Source organism: Siphateles boraxobius, unplaced genomic scaffold, assembly GCF_051911475.1.
Source record: "Siphateles boraxobius isolate OS27281-9 unplaced genomic scaffold, OSU_SipBor_1 65, whole genome shotgun sequence".
NCBI lineage: Eukaryota > Metazoa > Chordata > Actinopteri > Cypriniformes > Leuciscidae > Siphateles > Siphateles boraxobius.
Window position 1 is genome coordinate 3,374,504 of NW_027509192.1, and position 26,763 is coordinate 3,401,266.

Below are 26,763 nucleotides of genomic sequence, written 5' to 3' on the forward strand. Positions count from 1 at the left end.
CAATCTTCGCAGATTACACACATTGCTGCTTTTAATGCCCCTTGGACTTTTGAAATATTGATATTTCATCACCTTTGGCATCGTTTGTGGTTTACTATCTTTCAATTCCTTCCTGGATTTGGGTTTACATTTAGCTGGCCCATCCCACCAGATATATTCTCCAAAACTACCACAAATAACACACATTCCCCCCAAAAATGCTTTATCACATTTTATTTTAACAGGTTTACTTAACCTGCCTGTTTGTCTGGCTTTTTCATGGTCAACATTTGTTGCTATATAGTTAGCTTCACATTTTGTCATTAGATTAGTCTCAATTCTAATAACACCTCTTTGATTATGTATTTCCACTAACTTGAACAGCTCTTCTTTATCTTGTTGAAAATTTTCTTGTTTAATTTCTCTTTTTTTCTTTTCATTTCTTACCCAGGACCTAGGGATTTCTAACCCTTTCAGCTAATTCAACTGTATGTTTATCAATTATCTTAATTATTTTATCTTTCTTAGTAATTAAATCTTTAAATGGTTTATTTGTATCTTTGTTGTCCAACCTGATCCAGACGTCGTCTCTTACTTGGCAACAGTCTTCTGGTTGCTTTTCCTTTAATGCAGTCTTTCGTTTGATCTCTGTAAAATTAACATAAAACATTAATTCTTCAATATGTTGGTCCCATTTGTCATTATTGCAGTTGGCTCTGATCCAGCTCTTGAGACTGCCCACTGCCCTTTCCGCGATACCATTGCTTTCCGGAGCATATCTCAAGGCCTTTGTTAAAACTATATGTTTCCCAGTTAGAAAATCTTCAAACTGTTTTCCAACAAAATATGTACCATTATCAACACGTACACTCTCAGGACGGCCCCAAGCATTCATTAACTCTTCGATGGATTTAATTATTGCATTTACTTTTGTTTCTTTTAAAGGTTTTGCCCAAATTCGCCCTGTAAATCCATCCACTGCCACTAATAAGTATTTATTACCTGCTTTAGATCTAGGGTTTAATGGTCCCGCAATATCTAAAGACCATTCTTGATTTATACTATTTGGGGTAATAGTTCCATAATCACTTCTTATTGTCTTATTATAGCCTTTTCGCATGCAGCTTTCACAGTTTAATCTTATATCCCTATACTTCTGTCTGCAATTAGAAATATGTATCTTATTATCTGTCAAAACTTTACCGACCAAATTTACACTTGGATTTTTCTAATTTGGTCATGCATTTTCTGTATTACATTCTCTTCTGTTTCTTTAATTATCACTATCCGTCTCATGCGTGCTAGCTTGTCAGCTTCATTATTACCTCTTGCAAGCTCACTGTCTTCCTTGGAATGTCCTGGTTGATGGATAACTGTAAGGTCAAAATCGCCTATCATTTCCTGAAGTTCTTGCCATAATGTTGCGTGTTCAATTGGAAATTATCATTTATTCCTGTTGCAACATAATTGCTATCTGTAACTATTATGGCCTGTGAAATCCCAAGGTTTCTCAGTGTTTGGAGAGCTTTTGCAACCCCCATTAATTCTGCGTACTGAGCCGTGCCTTGCGTGACTCCCTTTTCTGAAACCCTGACCTTACTGCCTTGCTTCACAATGAAAGCCCAGTGAGCCTCTTTGTCTGTGGTCGTACCATCAGTGTAAACAACTGTGTTTTTATATAAATCCACTTTCTTTTTCTGACATTTTTTTAACTCCTTATGCCTAATTATTAAATCTGGATCTAGGAGCATACTTTCTCATCGCTGCCATCGAATATTTTGTGCACGAGCATCTTTAACTTTATTTTTGGAAAGATGAGCCAATGCCGCTGATTTTGTGTTAATAATTATTTTCTGGCCCCCTGCCAGTCCTTTCAACTCGGAGTATCTTTTGCTTAGAGCTGCAAGCTGCTTTTCAACACAAGTGAATTTACTTTCTGGATTTTCCCAACTTCCAGACATAATCCTAATAGGTATGTTACCTTTATCATTCCTTACTATTAATTCATAACTTATCTCGTCTGTTTCCAAATCAGCTTCTAAATTTTTCTCATCATCTCTTCCTTCCATCTGTCCTGAATTTAAAATAGCTGCTTTGATTTCCTGCAAAGCTTCCTCTGCTTGTTCGGTCCAATTTAAAATGAATTGTACCGTTTTCTTCTAATGGCTCAGCTGAAATTTAGATGTCTGCCCCCGTATCAATTAAATAATTTGTTCCCTGAATGTCAATATATAAATTTTCATTTTCCTCCTTTACTCTGGGGTTACACAGTCTCTTTTTCAGCTGGCCGGCTAAACTTCATTCTGTGTCAGAGTCAATTGTCTCCTTTTTAACAGCTTTGTCTATTCTCTCCTGTTTAGGTTGCGAATTTTTCTCTGTCTTTTTAATTACCTTATTACTCCTAATTTTTCTTGAGTTTTCAGTTTTTTTCTTACGGTCTTCTATTACTTTAACTCTTTCTGCGGGAGTCATATCTTCCCACTTTTCTGCTGGAATAAAGCTGGTCTTTTGTGGGGTTCCCAAGGTCCTTTTCTCCCTTGGTTGTTTATGTATTGCTTTCCTTACTTCGCTCCGGAATCCTGCGTCATTCTTTTTAAACCCCTCATGCTTATTTAATTGAAATCTATTATTTTTAAATTTCTTTTTGATCTGTAGCCCTTGATTTTGTTTATTTTGCGGTGCCATTTTCTTTATTGCTTTCACGTGTCTCGAACTAAGATCATATTCAGCAAATTTTTCTTCAACCTTTTCCCTTGTCGCATTGTTTAACAAAGTAACCAGCCCATGTCCGCCTGGAATTCTCCTACCTACTTGTCTTAATAGTGGAACTTTTTCAGCATTAGGAATCTCCTGTTCAATAGATAACCAAATTCCTAATAAAGGAATTTGCTCTTTTTGGGCATTAATAAGGGGGTTTTCCCATTCTTTAAATTTATCTTCCATACCTGTTAGATTCCTCATTTTCCCTAATGCTTCAGCTGAGATAGGATGACCAGTAAAGGTTTGCACAAGCCTCGTAGCGGCATCCCGACTCAGTTGTGCGTTTTCTGCTGCTTTCATTATCCTGTCTGCATATGCACTCGGGTCTTCATGCAATTTTTTATTTCCTACTTGCTTCCTTACTGCTTCTGTAAGCTGTAATTCCAGCAGCTTTGCTTGTACGCTAGTCTGATTTTCCTCAACCTCTTGAGGAGTTATAAATCCTAATTGTGTGGACGGAGTTGTAAATCCAGGAGTTGCTGGTCTAATTCTAACTGTTTTTCTAGGCTCTGTAATTTCTCTCTCCCAGTCTTCCGCCTCCTTAGACCGTTTATTTTTTTTTATTGCTTTCCTAGTTTTTAATTTTTCCATCTCTCTTTGCAGACTTTTAATTTCTGATTTCAGAGACATTACCACTTGGTCTAGTTCTTTAACTATTTTCCTATTATATTCATATCCTTCTTGAAAAAATGTTTGCTTCCCTGTTTTTGACCATCCTTCTGTCCGAGCGATTCTCTGGGCAGACGGGGAGCGGCTTGCTGACCTCATTTGTCCGTAAGTCAAGCTTCTATGTTTGACAATTTTCCGGTCCCAGTTTTTTGTCAATGTTCTACCTCGTTTCTCACTGGTAGGATTTTTGTATTTAGTTCCTCTTACACTAACTTCAGGCCAGTCATTCTCTATTCGGTGTGATACTCGTTTTGACTCAATCTGTTTTCCTCTCTTATTCCGCAGCCTAGTTTCTTTGGTAATATTTTCTGTTTCGCTGCTTTCACTATCTACCCAGTATAATGAAGAATCTGATATGTCTGAGTCGTATGCAAACTCGCACTTCGGATTCAACTTCGGACTCTGTCTCACCCTGTTGTACTTCTCTCACCCCTACAGGTACATTCCATTGAGGAGCCAATGGCTGAGAGGGTCCTGGCTGGTTCTCCTCCTCCCTTTTCTCAAGAATGTTTTCTAGTTCTTCTTGATTTATATGAGTCATTAATAAATTTATGGTTAACTGACCTTCTTGGGATATATCTGTAATTCCCGATATTATTCCTTCTATTACTGACGTTACTGGATGTTTAAACTGCCCGGTTCCCATTAAAGTCATATGTATTTGATTTCTTTTCTATTTATTGTTTCTCTTATTACTGCTGCTGTTGTTGTCCTGGCTTCCAGCCAGGAGCGTTCCGCACTACACAGCTCTTCCCTGCAATCTGTCATTACCGTATGCGCCACGTAACTCCACTGAGGAAGCCCAGTGGTTACTCTCACTGTTGCTGCATTTTGGGGTCTCTGTATAGCTCTCATATTTTCTATCTCCTGTATTGCTTGAATACCTAGTTTACAAAAAAATTGCTCCTGCTGTTCCAGATCCAGCTGTCATTTGTTTATTTCCATTTAGTATTACAACACCCCCTGCTGTTCTCTCAATTAAACTGTCTCTAATAAGCAGTCTTATTCTGCCTATCTCTAGCTCGTATGATTCTGGGGTAGGTGTGTATTGATGGGCAATTGTAATAACACTTTCCCGATCATCTTCTTCAATTAACGGTATTGTCAAGAGGATTTCTTCCATTTGTTCAAAGTCATTCATACCAAGCTGATATTTCTTGACTTTTTCCATGTTTGGTGTTGCTCCTTTTTCACTTTTTAGTGCTTTACCTACCATATCAAAAATCTCTATTTTGCCTTCATATCGTTTGCTAATAGTTTTTATTATATTCTCCGCTTCTGGGGTTTTACACTGTAATTGTATTTTACAGTTTTGATTTTTCCCTAATTCTTGCATCCATTGCAATACTGCTAGACCTACTTCACTTTCCTCAAATTTTCCTGCTTTCAGTCCTTCTTTGGACGGAAGCCACAGGAGTATTTCTCCTGGTTCCATCTCTTGGACTGATGTCTCTGCCTGTATGGCTATCTTTTGCCATCCTAGTACACGAGAATCACCCCATGTATATGCTTGTATAAAAATATTGCTGTATTTTTTCTGGGCTTTTGCTGCCATAGCTTAGCCTCTTTGGTAACTCTTTACCTTATTTCTTATGTGCACATTTAACCCTTTCTGGTTTTTTTTTAAATAATCTTTTCTAGATTATTTCTTCCTGACTATGTTTCTCTAGTCGCCTTTTATTTGGTGATTTATCGTTCCTTCTTATCCTTAAGCATATCCACGCACACGCTATTTAGCAGGCGCTTAACTGTTCAATTCTGGCCAGTAATTGAACAATTAAAGCCCCACGTTGGGCGCCATGTTTTACGGTGTGTGCTTTAACCTTATACCTTTAACCTTATTATTTATTATCCTCAGGTTAGGTAGAGCAAGTCAAATCTGACCTAAATCATAAGCGTTCAAATGGTACTTACAACTTGTTCAGAAGACTTCTCTGTGGTTTAGTTCTTGCTTAAGGTTTATTGACAACAATACTGGTAGACAATTGCTTGCAATTAGTATAATAGTTATTTATTAATATTCCAAAAAATAAAAGTTAAACCAAAACTAATAGCAAAGTTACAATATAAAGCAAGGTATAAATCAAAGGTACAATCAGCTGGTTTTCTGGCGTCGAGAGATACCGCTAAATCAGTATCTGCTTGTTCAGTCTTCTCATCAGTATTTTATACTCAAACAGTTCACTGCCGAAGTCAAAATCTCTTCTGTTGTCATCAACTGGAGAGCTGCCAAGTCTTCCATGACCCTTTTAAGGTGTTTCCGATGTAGTCTGCCAACTATCTTCTTGGCTATTTTTCTCTTGGTTCTCCGTTTCTTCGTCTGTAAAATATACCTTATCTACAGCATTACATTTTTCTTAAAAGCAATTCCTATCTAATACATACATGCTCTCTACTCTAAGTTACTTAATATAAACATCTACTACTTTTATAAGGTTATGTATACATGCATAGTAATTGGTATTAGTTTTTGTATGTAATTTCCAATACATTTTCATGCAGCATCACTACTTGGGTCACATAAAAGTACTACTAAACAAAACAGACATTAATCAAGACAGAGTAATTGCAAATAATCATCTTCATTAACAATATACATGATGATGCACAAGTTAATTTAAATATTGTAAATGACTATGCTGCAATAAAATTTACTTTACATAATAATAAATACAAAAGTAACAATTATAAATGATTTTATATATTTACTTATAATTAAACCAATTTGAAATTTTCAAAATATTTTTGTTGTATCAGTCTAGCACTAATAGTACATTATAGTAAATTTCTCAACATCTGTTGTAAACATTCTTTAAATATGATTTCTGATATAAAAAGTACATGAATGGTGCAGCATCTGTGTCTGATGTCTTCTGCAGGATGTTCCTCTCCAAAGGTTTTCTTCAACTGCAGTACAGCAGGCCAAGATGAACATGGATTGGAGTGTGCACAGACTTGTTCGCAACAGGAAGTTGACTGTGTGAGTCCATAGTTTCCAGCATCTCTTCTCTTTCTTTCCCAAAGTCGATCGCTTGATTTTGCTGGTGGTCTTATTTTTGTGCTTTCCTCCCATCTTTCCAGTTCTCGCTGGACTGTCAATCTGGCTGCCAGTGTCCTTTCGGTCTGTTGGATGATGGCAGAGGACACTGTGTTAAACCGGATAACTGCCCATGTAAACATGATGGACAGTTTTATGCACCAGGATCTGAGATAACCGTAGATTGCAATAAATGGTGTGTAAAACCAGTTATTTTACTTTCATTCATATAATATTATATTTTTTATTAATATTTTGAATTAGTTTTAATTGATATATTTTCCATTTTCATTTTAGTAATTTTTGGGTTTGTGGGTTTTTATCATTTTAGTTGTTTTTGTTTTTCTATATAGTTTTTATTCAATTTCATTTATTTTTAGTACTAAACTAGTTAAACTATACGGAAATTAGAAACTAGCTGGAATAAAAAGTAATTTTTAAAATATTTATTATTTATTTATTCTTTTAGTTAACGATAGTAACCCTGCGTAAAACAACAGCCATTGTCACATTAAAGTTAAATTGCTGTAAAAAAAAAACCTAAACAATGAGTTAGTACAGTAATTAGCTTTTTATGATCTATTAGTATTATACTGTAAAATGATCAGATTTAAGTCTACCTCTATATTTGCAGCACTTGTCAGAAGGGAAAATGGAAATGTACACATAATAAGTGTCCAGGCATATGCACTATATACGGCAGCGGACACTATAAAACTTTCGATCAGCAAAGATTTGGCTTCAGGGGAGACTGCAGTTATATTGCTGCTCAGGTATGAGCTATGGGTGGACACAACAGCATTTGGTCAGAGACTTCATTAAAATAAAGTTACAAATAAACCTTATCCTTCAGGAGGTAAAAGGTCACATTATCTTGTTTTACAGAATAAGTGTGGAAATAAAACTGGCAATTTTCACGTGATTACCGAAAACATGCCTTGTGGAACAACAGGAACCACTTGTTCAAAGGCTGTAGGGATACTTTTGGGGGTAAGGCTGCAGGCATAGGTCTCATGCTCATTCAGAGTCAAATAAAAGATGCTTCTAAAGGGTCATTAAATACTAGCGCAAGCTGTTCAGCATGTTAACATTTTTACATATGGTATAAGATAATGACACACATATATTTTTCATTTAAAAGTCCAATAAAGGATTTTTGCCCTATTTTCTTTAACATTTAAAAGCAATATCAAGTGAATGTCAGTCACTGGATGCAATATCTGTTTTGAGAACTGACCTGTGCTGAAATGGGGTGTTTCATGACTCTTTAATTTGATCTGTCATACAGTGTCATTTTTTTTCCTTTACTAACTTCTCTCACACACAGAGGACTTGGCTACTGCTTTCTGATGGGACTGTAACAACCACTGATACTGGAAGTGGTCCGAAGATCAAGTACAATGAGAGAAACGTTGGTATGTACCTTGTCATTGATGCTGACATCGGACTGACAATTTTGTGGGACCGCAAAACCACCGTCCGCATCATTCTGCAACCTCAGCACAGGGTGAGTTGAAGTCATGAATCATGTTCTGCAGTTATTCATGTTTTGCACTGACATTTCCAGACTATTTAAATAGGTCCCTCAACATAATTTATTTGTAGCGCAACCTCTGTGCTTCGTTATATTTTCGCAGGGAGACGTTTGTGGCTTGTGTGGAAATTTCAATGGGAATGGAAAAGATGACTTTACCACTCAGGGAAATTTGCCAACTACAAATGTAATTGAGTTTGTGGACAGCTGGAAAGTGTTAAGCACCTGCCCTGATGCAAAACCAGACTTTAACCGGTGCCTTGAGACCCCCCATCGAGAGACATGGGCAAAAATACAATGTAGCATCATAAAGGAAGTTACTTTCAAAGTCTGCCATAACAAGGTACAGATGGAAACCATTTTAAGTTAATAAATTGAAGTTTCCTGTAATGTGGTATATAAGAATCCAACATCATAACATGTTTCCACAGGTGGATCCAAACCCATATTATGAGAACTGTGTGAAGGACTCGTGCGCTTGTGATGCAGGTGGAGATTGTGAGTGCTTCTGTACAGCTGTGGCAGCTTACGCTCAAGCTTGCAATGACGCAGGTGTTTGTGTCGTTTGGAGAACACCTGAGATCTGCCGTAAGCATCTTTAATTCTAGTGCACATCTTAAATCTGTAACCTTTCTTTAAACAATGCATTGCCATTTTATTGCATTTAGTTTAGTCTGTTTGTACATGTTCATACTTATATTTATGTTCCTCTGTTAGCTGTGTACTGTGATTACTACAATGAACCAGGAGAATGCACATGGCACTACAGTCCTTGTCATACACCTTGCTACAAAACCTGTCTCAACCCTGATGGTATTTGCAATAACACTTTACCCAACCTGGAAGGTGAGTGCACACTAGTTTGCATTTCTGAAGACTGAGTGTACACACACTGGATATATCTAGGCCTTAGTGTATATTTAGTGCTAAACTGGGATTAGAAATGGTTCAAAGAATAAAAGAATAAAAAAAAAACATTTTGGTGGAAAGTAATAGAAAAGGTTTTTTTATTTCTAATTGCTAGTAACTAACGGCTGGAAATGGCTGGGACTCTAATTTAGAAAAATATATTTATTACTTTTAATGACCTGTCAGATGTGTATTTAAATATAAAATAATCTATAAAAACATGTAACATATTTCATCCTTCCTCCAAATATTTATTCTGATAAAGAAAGAATGTCCATTGGCTGCAACCTGCATATATCATGGGCAATAACGAAAGTCGACATTGCCGACCAACCGTAGAATACTCCGCTGCATTTATTTATTATATATCTTTTATTGCACTGTATTTTTGCTCTGAATTTGGATTCTGAATTTCGCTGTTGTAAGCTATTGAGTGAATAAAAGATAGAAATCCCTTTCATTTTCCTAAAAAGTGAACTTGAGCACCATTCCCTCCGTACAATTCATTCCCTGGACTCCGCCCCACCACGTACCCCCACATTTTCAGCCCTGGTAACAAGTTAAGAATGTTATTTTTTTTCTTCAATGATTATATAGCAAATATTTTCTCAGTAAGAGAAAATGACATGACATTCTCTATGTTTTTCGCATCCGTAGCAAGAATTTTGAGAGGTATTTTGACAACTTAGAGCCACCGAATGACAAATACGAAAAAACGCATAACAAAATTTCGGACTCAGTGTGCAAGGACCTTTAATGTACTGGTAGACATTTCATTTATAAACTGGGACACACTTATATGCCAGCATTTTTCATGTTTAAAATTTTAGAATGTGCCTGTTTGTATACTCTTATGAAATAGAGTTTCTCATTTTGTCCAGTTAGATACATTAAGGAAAATAGCAGCGGAATGATTAGTGTCTAATCCCGGAGGATACTTTTTTCCCCCCCTGATTTTATAATTATTATTATTTTCAGGATGCTATCCAGAATGTCCAGAGGATAAGCCTATTTATGATGAAAAAAATCAGATCTGTGTGGAGGAATGTATGATTACAACAACAACACCAGAACCTACCACAACAACACCAGAACCTACCACATCATCTATCCCTACACCGACAACTACCACAAAGCCTCCTACAACAACACCAGAACCTCCCACGTCAACACCAGCACCTACCACATCACCTACCCCTCCACCGACAATTACCACAAAGCCTCCTACAACAACACAAGGACCTACCACATCCTCTACCCCTACACCGACTACCACGAAGTCTACTACAACACCAGAACCTCCCACAACAACACCAGAGCCTACCACATCATCTACCCCTACACAGACAACTACCACAAAGCCTCCTACAACAACACCAGGACCTACCATATCATCTACCGCTTCACCGACAACTACCACAAAGCCTCCTACAACAACACCAGAACCTCCCACATCAACAACAGAGCCTACCACATCATCTACCCCTACACCGACAACTACCACAAAGTCTCCTACAACAACACCAGGACCTACTACATCATCTACCCATACACCGACAACACAGTCTGCAACAACTAAAACGATAAGTATAATTACTGGAGAAACAAGAAAATCTCCTATTGCTATTACAGGAGTACCTTTAATTTCAGAATCTACCACATCATCTACCCCTACACGGACTACCACAAAATCTACTACAACACCAGAACCTCCCATAACAACACCAGAGCATACCACATCATCTACCCCTACACCGACTACCACAAAATATACTACTACACCAGAACCTTCCACAAAAACACCAAAGTCTGTCACATCTTCTACCTCTTCACCGACATCTACCACAAAGCCTCCTACAACAACACCAGAACCTCCCACATCAACACCAGAACCTACCACATTATCTACCCCTACTCCAACAACTACCACAAAGTCTCCTACAACAACACAAGGACCTACCACATCATCTACCCCTACACCGACTACCACAAAGTCTACTACAACACCAGAACCTCCCACAACAACACCAGAGCCTACCACATCATCTACCCCTACACCGACAACTACCACAAAGCCTCCTACAACAACCCCAGGACCTACCATATCATCTACCGCTTCACCGACAACTACCACAAAGCCTCCTACAACAACACCAGAACCTCCCACATCAACAACAGAGCCTACCACATCATCTACCCCTAAACCGACAACTACCACAAAGTCTCCTACAACAACACCAGGTCCTACTACATCATCTACCCATACACCGACAACAACACAGTCTGCAACAACTAAAACGATAAGTATAATTACTGGAGAAACAAGAAAATCTCCTTTTACTATTACAGGAGTACCTGTAATTTCAGAATCTACCACATCATCTACCCCTACACGGACTACCACAAAGTCTACTACAACACCAGAACCTCCCATAACAACACCAGAGCATACCACATCATCTACGCCTACACCGACTACCACAAAGTATACTACAACACCAGAACCTTCCACAAAAACACCAAAGCCTGTCACATCATCTACCGCTTCACCGACAACTACCACAAAGCCTCCTACAACAACACCAGAACCTCCCACATCAACACCAGAACCTACCACATCATCTACCCCTACTCAAACAACCACCACAAAGTCTCCTACGACAACACCAGGACCTACCATATCATCTACCCCTACACCGACTACCACAAAGTCTGAAACAACACCAGAACCTCCCAGAACAACACCAGAGCCTACCACATCATCTACCGCTTCACCGACAACTACCACAAAGCGTCCTACAACAACACCAGAACTTCCCACATCAACACCAGAACCTACCACATCATCTACCCCTACACCAACTACCACAAAGTCTACTACAACACCAGAACCTCCCACAACAACACCAGAGCGTACCACATCTTCTAGCGCTTCACTGACAACTACCACAAAGCCTCTTACAACAACACCAGAACCTCCCACATCAACACCAGAACCTACCACATCATCTACCCCTACACCAACTACCGCAAAGTCTACTACAACACCAGAACTTCCCACAACACCAGAGCGTACCACATCATCTACAGCTTCACCGACAACTACCACAAAGCCTCCTACACCAACACCAGAACCTACCACATCATCTACCGCTTCACCGACAACTACCACAAAGCCTCCTACAACAACACCAGAACCTCCCACATCAACAACAGAGCCTACCACAACATCTACCCCTACACCGAACACTACCACAAAGTCTCCTACAACAACACCAGGACCTACTACATCATCTACCCATACACCGACAACAACACAGTCTGCAACAACTAAAATGATAAGTATAATTACTGGAGAAACAAGAAAAACTCCTATTACTATTACAGGAGTACCTGTAATTTCAGAATCTACCACATCATCTACCCCTACACGGACTAACACAAAGTCTACTACAACACCAGAACCTCCCACAACAACACCAGAGCATACCACATCATCTACCCCTACACCGACTACCACAAAGTATACTACAACACCAGAACCTTCCACAAAAACACCAAAGCCTGTCACATCATCTACCGCTTCACCGACAACTACCACAAAGCCTCCTACAACAACACCAGAACCTCCCACATCAACACCAGAACCTACCACATCATCTACCCCTACTCCAACAACTACCACAAAGTCTCCTACGACAACAACAGGACCTACCACATCATCTACCCCTACACCGACTACCACAAAGTCTACAACAACACCAGAACCTCCCACAACAACACCAGAACCTACCACATCATCTACCCCTGCACCAACTACCACAAAGTCTACTGCAACACTAGAACATCCCACAACAACACCAGAGCCTTCCACATCATCTACCGCTTCACCGACAACTACCACAAAGCCTCCTACAACAACACCAGAACCTCCCGCATCAACACCAGAACCTACCACATCATCTACCCATACACCAACTATCACAAAGTCTACTACAACACCAGAACCTCCCACAACAACACCAGAGCCTACCACATCATCTACCGCTACACCGACAACTACCACAAAGCCTCCTACACCAACACCAGAACCTACCACATCATCTACCGCTTCACCGACAACTACCACAAAGCCTCCTACAACAACACCAGAACCTCCCACATCAACAACAAAGCCTACCACATCATCTACCCCTACACAGACAACTACCACAAAGTCTCCTACAACAACACCAGGACCTACTACATCATCTACCCATACACCGACAACAACACAGTCTGCACCAACTAAAACGATGAGTATAATTACTGGAGAAACAAGAAAAACTCCTATTACTATTACAGGAGTACCTGTAATTTCAGAATCTACCACATCATCTACCCCTACACGGACTACCACAAAGTCTACTACAACACCAGAACCTCCCACAAAAACAACAAAGCCTGTCACATCATCTACCGCTTCACAGACAACTACCACAAAGCCTCCTACAACAACACCAGAACCTCCCACATCAACACCAGAACCTACCACATCATCTACCCCTTTTCCAACAACTACCACAAAGTCTCCTACGACAACACCAGGACCTACCACATCATCTACCCCTACACCAACTACCACAAAGTATACAACAACACCAGAACCACCCACAACAACACCAGAGCCTACCACATCATCTACCGCTTCACCGACAACTACCAAAAAGCCTCCTACAACAACACCAGAACTTCCCACATCAACACCAGAACCTACCACATCATCTACCCCTACACCAACTACCACAAAGACTACTACAACACCAGAACCTCCCACAACAACACCAGAGCGTACCACATCATCTAGCGCTTCACCGACAACTACCACAAAGCCTCTTACAACAACACCAGAACCTCCCACATCAACACCAGAACCTACCACATTGTCTACCCCTACACCAACTATCACAAAGTCTACTACAACACCAGAACCTCCCACAACAACACCAGAGTATACCACATCATTTACCGCTTCACCGACAACTACCACAAAGCCTCCTACAACAACAGAAGAACCTCCCACATCAACAACAGAGCCTACCACATCATCTACCCCTACACCGACAACTACAACAAAGTCTCCTACAACAACACTAGGACCTACTACATCATCTACCCATACACCGACAACAACACAGTCTGCAACAACTAAAACGATAAGTAAAATTACTGGAGAAACAAGAAAAACACCTATTACTATTACAGGAGTACCTGTAATTTCAGAATCTACCACATCATCTACCCCTACTCCGACAACTACCACAATGTCTCCTACGACAACACCAGGACTTACCATATCATCTACCCCTACACCGACTACCACAAAGTCTACAACAACACCAGAACCTCCCACAACAACACCAGAGCCTACCACATCATCTACTGCTTCACTGACAACTACCACAAAGCCTCCTACAACAACACCAGAACCTCCCACATCAACACCAGAACCTACCACATCATCTACCCCTACTCCAACAACTACCACAAAGTCTCCTACGACAACACCAGGACCTACCACATCATCTACCCCTAGACTGACTACCACAAAGTCTACAACAACACCAGAATCTCCCACAACAACACCAGAGGCTACCACATCATCTACCGCTTCACCGACAACTACCACAAAGCCTCCTACAACAACACCAGAACCTCCCGCAACAACACCAGGACTTACCACATCATCTACCCCTACAACTACCACAAAGCCTCCTACTACAACACCAGAACCTCCCACAACAACACCAGAACCTACCACATCATCTACCCCTACAACTACCACAAAGCCTCCTACTACAACACCAGAACCTACCACGTCATCTACCCCTACAACATCAACTACCACATTTTCATCGACAACAGCTGAGACTACGTCACCATGTCTTATATGTGAGTGGTCTGAATGGTTTAATGTATATAATCCTACATTAGAAGGAGGGGATGACTTGGAGACTTATGAAAATATTGCAGGAAGTGGAAAAAATATCTGTGAACAGCCAGAAGATATTGAATGTAGGGCTGTGGGCCAACCTAACATGAGCTTTGAAGATTATATTCATGATACAAAACAAGTTGCCCAGTGCAATGTTTCATATGGACTAATTTGTAAGAAAGAACAACAGAATACCCGCCCCTATAAATGTGTTGACTATGAAATACGGGTTTACTGCTGTTTCATTTGTACAACACCACCACCATCAACAACAACAGTATTTACCACATCACCTATTACAGAAACACCAATAACACCAGAACCTACCACATCATCAACCCCTACACCGAGTACCACAAAGTCTACTACAACACCAGAACCTCCCATATCATCTACCCCTACACCGACTACCACAAAGTCTACTACAACACCAGAACCTCCCACATCATCTACCCCTACACCGACAACTTCCACAAAGCCTCCTACAACAACACCAGGACCTACCACATCATCTACCCCTACACCGACAACTACCTTGAAGCCTACTACAACAACAAAAAAATCCACCACATCACCTAACCCAACAACTACCATAAAACCTACAACATCATTTACATCTACACCAACTCCAACTCCGCACTATGACTGCCCTGAATGGAACAAAAACGTAAATGTTTTAATATACTTTCATTTAATTTTGGCGTAAATATAAGTGGTGTGATTTTTTTTCTAAAGTAGAAATGTAGTTTTAAGAGTATCCATGATCCCATTTAGATTTCCAAGAAAACGTATCGGATACCTAAAGTAACCTCTGTTCTCTCTAGAAGAGGGAACGAGTATTGCTTAAGTTAGCTTATGCTACGGGAAAGATTCACCTTTTCTTAATTTTTGTATCCATAGTCAACGCAGTGCAGCAGCTAGCAGACATAGAGCAGGCTGTCTAGTGTGCTCATAGGCTGCCCTGAGGGAATTGCAGCAGCCTACCACTGAGCCCGACGTGACGTCACGTCCAATGAAGGGCGCTTGCGTCTTCACTGCGTCAAAGCCCGCCAGCTTATATACGTGGCTTAGCGTATATAAGCAGGGCTCGTAGGCTATATTCTCTGGTTTTCATTGACTGAATCGAAAGACGCTCGTGGCGCGAGCACGGCAGGTTACGTAATACCCGTTCCCTCTTCTAGAGAGAACCGAGGTTACGTTAGGTAACCGATACGTTCTCTTATGAGAGGTTCTCTCGTATTGCGTAAGTTAGCTTACGCTACGGGAACCCTTTGTCAACGCCGTGTGCGCCAAGCGTCCACAATGAGTCCCAGGGCTTTCCGGGGAACCCAAATAAGTGGGAAATAAGGTGGCCAGCAACGCGGGCCAGCACTTGTACATAAGCACTCATAGGGAATACAGAGCGGCGCCGCCGGTCTGCATAAGCATATAGCACATTACCCATAGTGCAGCTCAACCAGAAGAGCTAGTATACATGAGAGTAGCCAGCGCACGAACATATCTGGACAGAACGTACATCTCACTTAAACTGACAGAAGTTTTGCCTGCAGAGCGGGACTTCTAGGTTATAAAATCTGACAAAGGTGGATGGGGAGGCCCAGCCCGCCGCCACACATATGTCGTGAATAGAAGTTCCGCTGGACCATGCCCACGAAGAGGCCATCCGTGGAATGAGCCCTGATGCCCAGGGGGCATTGCAGACCTGTCGACGCGTAAGCGGCTGCTATAGCGTCCACAATCCATCTGGATAGGCTTTGTTTCGAGGCGGCGAGACCCTTGGTGCGGCCACCAAACGAAACGAAAAGCTGCTCCGAGCGCCTGAAAGGGGCGGAGCGCACAGTGTAAACCCTCAGCGCCCTGACTGGGCAGAGGAGATTAATGTCGCTCTCGTTATCGGATGAAGGCAGAGCCGATAGAGAAATTACCTGCACTCTGAAGGGAGGGGCAATCACTTTAGGAACATAGCCGTGTCTAGGTTTGAGGATGACTTTTGAGTCATTTGGCCCGAACTTGAGACACGCGGCGCTGACAGACAGCGCGTGTAAGTCCCCCACACGTTTCACTGATGACAGGGCTGTCAGGAAAACGGTTTTGAGTGATAGGTACTTTAACTCCACGGAATCTAGTGGTTCAAAGGGGAAAGCTTTCGGGGCCTCAAAGACCAACGAAAGATCCCACATAGGAACCGACAGGGGGCGCGGAGGGTTCATCCTTCTGGCTCCTCTAAGGAAGCGGATGACGAGATCGTTCTTTCCTAGTGACCGGCCGCGCGTCGACTCAGCGAACGCTGCAACGGCCGCCACATAGACTTTGAGCGTGGAAGGGGACCTCCCCTTATCCAACAGCTCTTGTAGGAAACTGAGCAGCCGCAAGACCCCACACGTCCATAGGTCCAGGTTTTTGTCAGTGCACCATTTGGAGAACACAGACCATTTAGACGCATAAAGCTTTCTAGAAGAGGGAGCTCTAGACTGCGTGATCGTGTTCATCACTCCTTCTGGCAGGGCAGCATGTACCCTTTGATTACCCATGCGTGCAGAGACCAGCGCTCTGGATGGGGATGCCAGATCTAGCCGCGAGCTTGCGAGAGGAGATCTGTTCTCACCGGAATCGGCCACGGGGCTGTTAGTGGCAGCCGCGTCAGCTCCGGGAACCAAATCTGATTCTCCCAGCGTGGGGCTATGAGGAGCACCGAGTGGCGCGTTTCCCTGATTCTCTTGATTACTTGCGGTAGCAGAGAGATCGGAGGGAAGGCATACAGAGGGCGCCTGGGCCAGACTTGGGCCAGTGCGTCCTCGTTCTTCGAAAAGAACATTGGGCAGTGAGCGTTGTCTTCTGACGCAAATAGGTCGACTTCCGCTTTGCCGAATAGGCGCCATCATTTCTGGACTATTTGGGGGTGCAGGGACCATTCCCCTGGGGGAACGTTGTCCCTGGAAAGTTTGTCTGGGCCGTCGTTCAGGTGGCCTGGCACATGTGCAGCTCTCACCGAGCGCAGGTGATGCTGAGACCACGTGAGGAGGCGTTCTGTCAGATCGCAGAGGTTCCTGGATCTGACGCCGCCCTGACGGTTCACGTACCAAACCACTGACATGTTGTCTGATCGGACTAGAACATGGTGGTTCTGTATGAGCGGGAGGAAGCGCTTCAGTGCGTTCTCGACCGCTATCATTTCAAGACAGTTTATGTGAAGGAGCTTTTCATGGTCTGACCACAGGCCAAAGACCGGTCTGCCCTCGAAGAGCACACCCCAACCTGAGTTGGACGCATCTGTCGAGATGACCTTTCGGTACGAAACCGCTCCCATCATCACACCCCGCTGATACCAGTCGGCAGTTAACCAGGGCTGCAGAGCCGTAATACAGGTCTGAGTCACTCTGATTTGTTCGCAGCCGGCAGCCCTGGCTCGGCGAGACACACGAGCATTGAGCCAGCGTTGGAGCGGGCGCATGCGCAATAAGCCCAGCTGAAGCACTGCTGCAGCTGAAGCCATACAGCCCAGCATCCTCTGGAATGTCTTCAGAGGGATGATGCTGCCCTTCTGGAAAGTCGCGGCTAGGTGTCGAACACGGCGCGTGCTGTGTCGATAAACGAGCCGTCATGGCCACAGAGTCCAGTTCTATTCCTAGAAAGGAAATTGACTGACTGGGCAGTAATGAGCTCTTGGTCCAGTTGACCGCGAGACCCAAACTTTCCATATGACTGAGGAGCACAGTTCTGTGAGATAGTAGTTCTGTCTCTGACTGTGCCAAAATCAGCCAGTCGTCCAGAGTTCATAATTCGCAAACCCTGATTTCTCAAGGGGGCGAGAGCTGCGTCCATGCACTCCGTAAATGTACGGGGTGCTAGGGACAGGCCGAACGGCAGGATGGTGTATTGATCAGAATCAGAATCAGAATCAGAATCAGAAAGAGCTTTATTGCCAAGTGTGCTTGCACAAACAAGGAATTTTCCTTGCTACTGAAGCTTCCAGTGCACATATACAAATACAGATACAACAAGTAATAGTAATACAAATAGTAATACAAATTCTAGAAATAAAATTATAAAAAATATGAAAATACTATAAAAATATATGGTCACAGTTGGGTTTTGTCAGAATAAACATTTACAGATTATGAACATATTTACAGTATTTTGTGTAGTATGAATAAATATAAATATAACCTGAATTTTTAAGATATTGCACTAAGCAGTGGGAATATTGCACTTACAGGCATATGCTTTGGGAGATATGTTAACTGTTTAGAAGGGAAATGGCCTGTGGGAAGAAACTGTTCCTGTGCCGAGATGTTCTTGTGGCCAGTGATCTGAGTCGCCGTCTTGACGGTAACAGTTCAAACTGGTTGTGTCCAGGGTGAGTGGAGTCTGTGTTGATTTTACCAGCTCTCTTCCTCACTCTGGAAGAATACAGGTCCTGGAGGGTTGGCAGGGGGGCACCAATAATCCTCTCCGCAGTCCGGACTGTCCGTTGTAGTCTCCTGATGTCTGATTTGGTAGCTGAACCAAACCAGACAGTGATGGATGTGCATAAGACAGACTCAATGACGGCTGAGTAGAACTGAATCAGCAGCTCCTGTGGCAAGTTGAACTTCCTCAGCTGGCGAAGGAAGTACAGTCTCTGCTGGGCCTTTTTCACAGTGAGTCAGTGCCCAGGAACCTGAATGACTCCACTGCTTCCACAGTGCTGTTCATGATGGTGAGTGGGGGGAGTGCTGGGCTGTTCCTCCTGAAGTCCACGATCATCTCCACTGTTTTGAGCGCGTTCATCTCAAGGTTGTTATAACTGCACCAGACAGCCAGCTTGGCCACCTCCAGTCTGTAAGCAGACTCGTAACCGTCACTCGAGACCGATGACAGTGGTGTCGTCTGCAAATTTCAGGAGCTTGACAGTGGGGTCTTTAGAAGTGCAGTCATTAGTGTACTGGGAGAAGAGCAATGGGGAGAGAACGCACCCTTGGGGGGCACCAGTGCTGATTGTGAGAGTCTTGGATGTGTGTTTCCCCAGTCTCACTCGCTGCTGCCGGTCCGTCATGAAGCTGGTGATCCACTGACAGATCGAGGATGGTATGGAGAGCTGGGTCAGTTTGGCTGTGAGAAGACCAGGCATGATGGTATTGAAGGTTGGAGTGCAGGAGGTGATGGGAGTGCAGGAGGTGATGGTGAATCAGACCGGGTGTGAGGTGTGAATGATGGCTTTTCAAACCTGCAGTAAAATGAATTTAAATCGTCAGCCAGGTGTTGATTGTCCACAGATCGGGGGGATGGTGACTTGTAGTTGGTGATGTTCCTCAGGCCATTCCAGACTGATGATGGGTCATTGGATGAAAACAGTTTTTCAGAGTAGTTCCTTTTAGCAACTCTGATCTCCTTTGTCAATCTGTTTCTGGCCTGGTTATGCAAGATTTTATCCCCACTTCTGTAAGCATCCTCTTTGGCATGACGAAGGTGTTTGAGTTTCCCAGTAAACCATGGTTTATCATTAGTGAATTCCTGGTAGGAATGCATGTCGGAATGCAATAAACCTGACCGTCGAATCTCAAGAATGGCCTGTGACGGGGTATTATCTGAATCTGGAAATAGGCAAATAGGCACGCGAGGATTTTTGTGGTTGTGAGCATTTTGAACGGTCTTTTCATAAGCACCTTGTTCAAACGTCTCAAATCTAAGATGAGTCTGAGGGCTCCGTCCTTCTTGGGTACGAGAAAATAACGGCTGCGGAAGCCTGACTCGCTCAGAGAAGGCGGTACCAATTCTATGGCCCCTTTGCACAGCAGCTTCGCTATTTCCGCGCGGAGTAGATGTGCTACTTCTGCATTCACAGTTGTCGCGGTCCGCGCTTGAAAGCGTGGAGGACGGCGAGTGAACTGTAGCGAATTGCCGTGCCTTATTGTGCTCAGCACCCATTCTGGAACCCCTGGAATGGCTTCCCCTGCATATATACATGTAGCTAGGGGGCGAATGGTCTCCGGGTTCTGATCGCCGCACACTGCGGGGTCGAGAAACTGAACCGGAGGTGTGAGTGCGGCGCGCGCCCTCTGTGCTTGCAAGTGGCAGCTCGCTGACAGCCGTGACAGGCTGATACATAAGAGGTGTCCCGATTGCCGTGAATAGGTAGCGCCCTTTTATCACTTCGTGTGTGCTTGTGTGTAGGGGTGAACACTGGGAAGTGGGCACTTTCTCTACACTTAAAACACCATCGGCGTGAGCCGGATAACCAGAAATTATACTCTTTATTAGATTTCTCTGGGTCGCCATGAAAACAGCGTTTGTGTGCAGGCGAGAGGGGTTTTCTACTGGCTCGTTGTCTGCTAAATGAACCACTGCAGTAGCCTGTTTGAAGGGGACTGACAGAGAGAAAAGCTTTGACGGCAGTCCGGCCGCAGCGGGACTCGGCCGTCTTTTCCTTCCTGCTGACGCTAGGAACGTTTCGCGTGCTCGGGCTTGCCCTGACGTCGCTGCGAAGGCTGGCTAGGCTCCGATGGACGCTGAGTGGTGGTTCGTGCAGGCGGCGGGTCACGTGAGTGGCCTGTAGAGGAACTCGAGCGTCGAGGCAGGAAGAGATTCATGGCCTGCGTGGTCTTTTGAGCCTCCGAGAAACGGTCGACGAGCCCGCTCACCGCTGGGCCGAAGAGACCGGTAGGGGAAAGAGGCGCGTTCAGGAAGGTTGCGCGCTCGGTTTCCCTCATGTCGGCAAATGTTAACCAGAGGTGCCTCTCTGTGATGGTCAACGCGGCCATAGACCTTCTGATGGTTTGAGCTGCGGTCTTGGTAGCGCGGAGTGATAGATCCGTCACGCTCCTCAAGTCTGTAACGGCAGCTGGGTCCCGGGCCTTCTCATCCCATTCACGGAGGAGGTCAGCCTGTAGAATTTGTAGCACAGCCATCGAGTACAGAGCGAAAGCGGCCTGTCCGGCGGCGGTGTATGCGCAGCCGTCAAGGGCGGATGTGGCTCTGCAGGCCTTGGACGGGAGGGCATACCTTGAGCGCCATCTCGCGGAGGGCGGGCAAAGGTGCGCTGCGACCGTCTCTTCCACAGGGCGAATGGCAGAGTATCCTTTCTCGGCGGCGCCGTCCACTTGGGAGAGCGACGCGGAGAAGTGGGATTTGAGCCTCGTGGAGAAAGGTGCATTCCACGACATTCCGGGTCCGGGCTGGATTCCTGGATCGAAGAGGCGGAGGAGCGGTGAGACGACCATTCCTCGCTGTCCGATGCCAGGATGGAACAGCAGTCCTTTGTGGCCTGTTCCTCGGCCTCGTCCTTAGAAGCGACGGCATTGAGGCACGTGGGCGGCAGCTGTGCGTCGGTGAGGGGAGGCGGAGAAGGTGAGAGGGAGGCTCGAGGGAGGGAATCCGGCGAGCGCGTCGCGGTGGCCACAGGCTCCGGCATCCTATGGGAACGGCGCTTCTTTTTGCGCGGTCCCGCATAGGGTGGAGTGGGGTTGAACGCTTCAAGTCGAGCACGCAGGGTCAACATCGGAAGCGCGTCGCAGAGCTTGCATCCTCCAGACGAGAGGGCGAGGGCTGCGTGTTCCTGGCCCAGGCAGACAGCGCAGATCTAGTGGCAGTCTCTGTCGCTGATCGTGGCTCCACACGAGCCGCAGGAAGTGCGAGGCATCTTGAAAAAGACGCTCGCTGCTCTTTTAGAGTGATGTTAGAGGTAAAAAGGATAGGTCGCCGGATAGCGTAGCTCGCACGGATGGCTGAAGGTGGCGTAGACGGCCGGCTTCTTGTAGCGCTGTCCTGGGCTGGCTTGTCACTTCCTCGACGGTGGCGGCTTCTCTCAAGATCCAGCGATGCAAGAGCTTCGCTGAAGAGATGAAAATCAGAGAATACAGCCTACGAGCCCTGCTTATATACGCTAAGCCCATACTGTAGGGCTTTGACGCTGTGAAGGCGCGAACGCCCTACATTGGACGTGACGTCACGTCGGGCTCAGTGGTAGGCTGCTGCAGTTCCCGCAGGGCAGCCTATGAGCACGCTAGACAGCCTGCTCTAGGTCTGCTAGCTGCTGCACTGCATTGAAAATGGATACAAAAATTAAGGATAATTTTTTGGCTTCAATATCTCGAAAAGATGAATCTTTCCCGTAGCATAAGCTAACTTACGCAATACGAGAGAACCTCTCGCAAGAGAACAACATAGACTACATCGTGATTTTGCATGTATCAGTCTTTCTAATTCCAGTGTATTTTTCATTATCTCCAGACAAACGAGACCTTCTTCCTGTGTAACTGCACCATGGCGAGGTGCATAGAAGACAACATTATTGAAATTATCCCATTTGAATGCCCTCCATTGCAGAACATCACCTGTGAAAATGGCAAAAAACCTGTGCTTGTGTATGATGAGCATTACTGTTGCCAGTATTACCAATGTGACTGTGAGTATACTGGTCTTCACAATTTTTATAAATAGCAATGATGCCAAATGTGCTTGATTTAAACTGTTATGCTTTCATGATTTCAAAAGTGCTTACATTTGAATGTATTACTAGAAAATGTTTTTTTTTCCACCTTGAACATCTAGCGTTTTAAAAGAAGAAACATATTTAAAAAAAAACATTTTATTATGCGTGATTTACTTAGGTTTCATTAAGTCTCTGCTTTGATGTGGCACAAGTAAATAAAATGAATCGTAATTGGCACCTGCTTGACTGTCACAGATTACAATGAAAAAGTGGTTGTATATTCAATTCTTCAAATGTCAACAGTTAATATACACAGTATACACCAAATTTAGGTAACTTGTTCAGTTCAAATATCTGAAGGCTTTTTGTTATTGTTCGTAGGCTTTTGTGAAGCCTGGGGTGACCCGCATTACATCACATTTGATGGACTTTTCTACAGTCATCAAGGAAACTGCACTTATATATTAATGGAGGAAATAAGGCCTCAATACCATTTAAAGATCTACATTGACAATGTCTACTGTGACCCTATGGAGCATGTATCCTGTCCCAGATCCATTATTGTGTCTTACAACAAACAAGTCATAACACTAACAAATCATAATCTCATCGGAGGTGCAAACCTAGAGGTGAGACTTTCTAGATTTGGAATGATGAAACATGTTCTTTTTGTGCATTGCAGTATAAGTATCCTATGTTTTTCTTGTAATTGTCTCTTGTGCTAACAGGCTGTTAAGGACAATGTTAAGTTAACTCTGCCATATGCTTTTAATGGTGTGAGGGTTATAAGCTCAGGCCTAGACTTGTTCCTGAGTATTCCACAGCTGGGTGTTGATATAACATTTGGAGCCACTGGCTTTGGCGTCAACCTGCCATTCCAGCATTTTGGAAACAACACACAAGGTCACTGTGGTAAGTTAGCCACCCCCTGATTTTTGTATGGATGGTGACATCACAATGTGGATGGTGTACGAGGGGTTTGTTTTTATGCATTTTTCATCTAAATTATTCCAAATAATTCTCACTAAGGAACATGCAACAACAACAGAGCTGATGACTGCATGATCCCGGGAGGGATCTTGGTGAACGACTGTGCAGTGATGGCGGATTACTGGCCAGCCAGTGGTGTGAATGGTGAAATTTGCACTCCACCAACTGCTTTGCCTACAGTTGGGGGTGATCTCAATCCTACATCTAAGCCATGCCAGGCCCATCCTGAATGCAACCTCCTCCGTAGCGAGTGAGTTGATTCTGTGTGGTGTTTTAACTATAAATTTCAATAAACGGAGCTTCCAAAGTGATATTTACTACCACTGTCTTCCTCAGGTTGTTCGAAGGATGCCATTCCCATGTGTCCCCTGAAAACTTCTTTTTAGGTTGTGAATATGATAGTTGTCATATGAGCAACCCTGCCGTGGTGTGTACCAGTCTGCAGAGCTACGCAAGGGCTTGCTCTCAATTAGGGGTCTGCATACACTGGAGGAACTACACTAACCTTTGCAGTAAGTTGCATTTGATATCATATTGTTTCTTTAGATTTTCCAAAACCCCAAATAGGTTTTTTGTACCTTTTAAATTCCTTTTTTATATTTTAGACTTTTGGACCCAATATTCTACGAAGCTATGGAGGTTATTTAAGTGTATTTGTCTTTTTATCCCCAGATATTGAATGTTCAGCAGATAAAGTCTTCAATCCTTGTGGCCCAGCTGAGCAACCAAGCTGTGATGATATGTATGCCCATTAATTAACATTTTTAAATAATTTAGACAGTTGTGGAAATTAAAGTTTAGTGCTTATTTAGTATTGAGGAACATGGCAGATATGCACTTCAAAATTGTCAGCATTATTATGCAGTTTAAGAGTTAATAAAGCCTGTTATGCAGATTTGTTCCTAAACGTTTATTGGAATGAATCTCAGGTGATGTATTTTAATTGCAGACCTGAGCGGAAAACCATTACAGTGCATACAGAGGGCTGCTTCTGTCCTGAGGGAACATTACTCTTCAACAAGGAGTCAGGAGTCTGTGTGAACAAATGCGGTAAGCAGCCTCTAATTCAAGTGTGTGTGCGTGCATTAGGTATTCAAATTGAAATGTATAAAAAAATGTGCCTTTCTGCATCATCCTGCATGTCTTGTCCACTTTTTGAAAATATTTCTTTTGATTTTGTTCTCCCCTTTTTATTTTTAGGATGCCTGGACTCGTCTGGGACACCACGTGAGGTGTGGCGGTGTTTAAAACCTTACTCAATATGAGCATTTAATTTCATAGTTCTTAAATGTATTAATTCCAGAATACATTCCGACAATCTCAGTGAAAAAATTTATCCAAGATGGCGGATGATAGAACTGGAGAGAGAACGATACTCGGTTACTAACGTAACCTCGGTTCTCTCTAGAGAGGGATCGAGTATTGCGTAAGTTTAGCTTACGCTACGGGAAAGATTCATCTTCTCGAGATATTGAAGCCAAAAAATTATCCTTAATTTTGTATTCATTGTCAACGCAGTGCAGCAGCTAGCAGACCTAGAGCAGGCCATCTCGCGTGCTCATTGTCTGCCCTGCGGGCAACTGCTGCAGCCTACCAGTGAGCCCGGCGTGACGTCACGCCCAATGAAGGGCGCCCGCACCTTCCTAGCGTCACAGCCCGCCAGAATGGGCGTGGCTTAGCGTATAAACATAGGGGCTGTAGGCTGACTTCCCTGGCTTTTCGTCGACTGAAGCGAAGTCGCTCGTGGCGCGAGCATGGCCGGTTACGCAATACTCGTTCCCTCTCAAGAGAGAACCGAGGTTACGTTAGTAACCGAGTATCGTTCTCTTACGAGAGGTTCTCTCGTATTGAGTAAGTTTAGCTTACGCTACGGGAACACTTTGTCAACGCTGTGCGCGCCAAGCATCCACCATGAGACCCCGAACTTTCAGGGGAACCCCATAAGTGGAAAAATAAGGTGGCCAGCCACTTGGGCTATCACTTGTACATAAACACACTTAGGGAATACAGAGCGGCGCGCCGGTCTGTATAGGCACATGGCACATACCCTACTAGTGCAGCTCAACCAGGAGAGCTGAGTCACGTGAGAGTGATCTGAGCAGGATGATCTGGGGAGAATACACCTCTCCTTCACACTGACAACAGTTTAGCCTGCAAGGCAGGAACTTCTAGGTTATAAAACCTGACAAAGGTAGACAGGGAGCTCCAGCCCGCCGCTACACATATGTCATGGATAGGAATCCCACTAGACCATGCCCACAACGAGGCCACGCCTCTCGTGGAATGAGCCCTGATGCCCAGAGGGCATTGCAGACTTTTTGACGCGTAAGCAGCCGCTATAGCGTCCACTATCCATCTGGACAGGCTCTGTTTCGAGGAGGCGAGACCCTTAGTGCGCCCACCAAACGAAACAAAAAAGCTGTTCTGAACGCCTGAAGGAGGCGGAGCGCGTAATATAAAATATCAGCGCCCTGACAGGGCAGAGGAGATTCATATAACTT

At 43.7% G+C, this 26,763-nt stretch overlaps 1 protein-coding gene and 1 long non-coding RNA gene across 2 annotated transcripts in view; both read left to right on the top strand.

Annotated features, from left to right (window-relative positions):
- Window positions 1-26,763, top strand: part of LOC143721274 (uncharacterized) — a 58,080-nt gene that overhangs the window by 13,817 nt on the left and 17,500 nt on the right. Inside the window, exons 18-34 of the mRNA XM_077211561.1 lie at window positions 6,288-6,388; window positions 6,490-6,641; window positions 7,080-7,218; window positions 7,331-7,435; window positions 7,773-7,952; window positions 8,083-8,322; window positions 8,411-8,567; window positions 8,697-8,825; window positions 9,867-15,529; window positions 23,071-23,245; window positions 23,654-23,901; window positions 24,001-24,184; window positions 24,302-24,512; window positions 24,599-24,774; window positions 24,935-25,004; window positions 25,212-25,312; window positions 25,463-25,494. Coding sequence (XP_077067676.1) covers window positions 6,288-6,388; window positions 6,490-6,641; window positions 7,080-7,218; window positions 7,331-7,435; window positions 7,773-7,952; window positions 8,083-8,322; window positions 8,411-8,567; window positions 8,697-8,825; window positions 9,867-15,529; window positions 23,071-23,245; window positions 23,654-23,901; window positions 24,001-24,184; window positions 24,302-24,512; window positions 24,599-24,774; window positions 24,935-25,004; window positions 25,212-25,312; window positions 25,463-25,494 — 8,063 coding nt within the window. The remainder of the gene's footprint in view (window positions 1-6,287; window positions 6,389-6,489; window positions 6,642-7,079; window positions 7,219-7,330; window positions 7,436-7,772; window positions 7,953-8,082; window positions 8,323-8,410; window positions 8,568-8,696; window positions 8,826-9,866; window positions 15,530-23,070; window positions 23,246-23,653; window positions 23,902-24,000; window positions 24,185-24,301; window positions 24,513-24,598; window positions 24,775-24,934; window positions 25,005-25,211; window positions 25,313-25,462; window positions 25,495-26,763) is intronic.
- Window positions 1,850-4,073, top strand: LOC143720672 (uncharacterized). The gene is made up of 2 exons (XR_013196615.1): window positions 1,850-1,951; window positions 3,847-4,073. It is a non-coding gene; the product is annotated as an uncharacterized LOC143720672 (long non-coding RNA).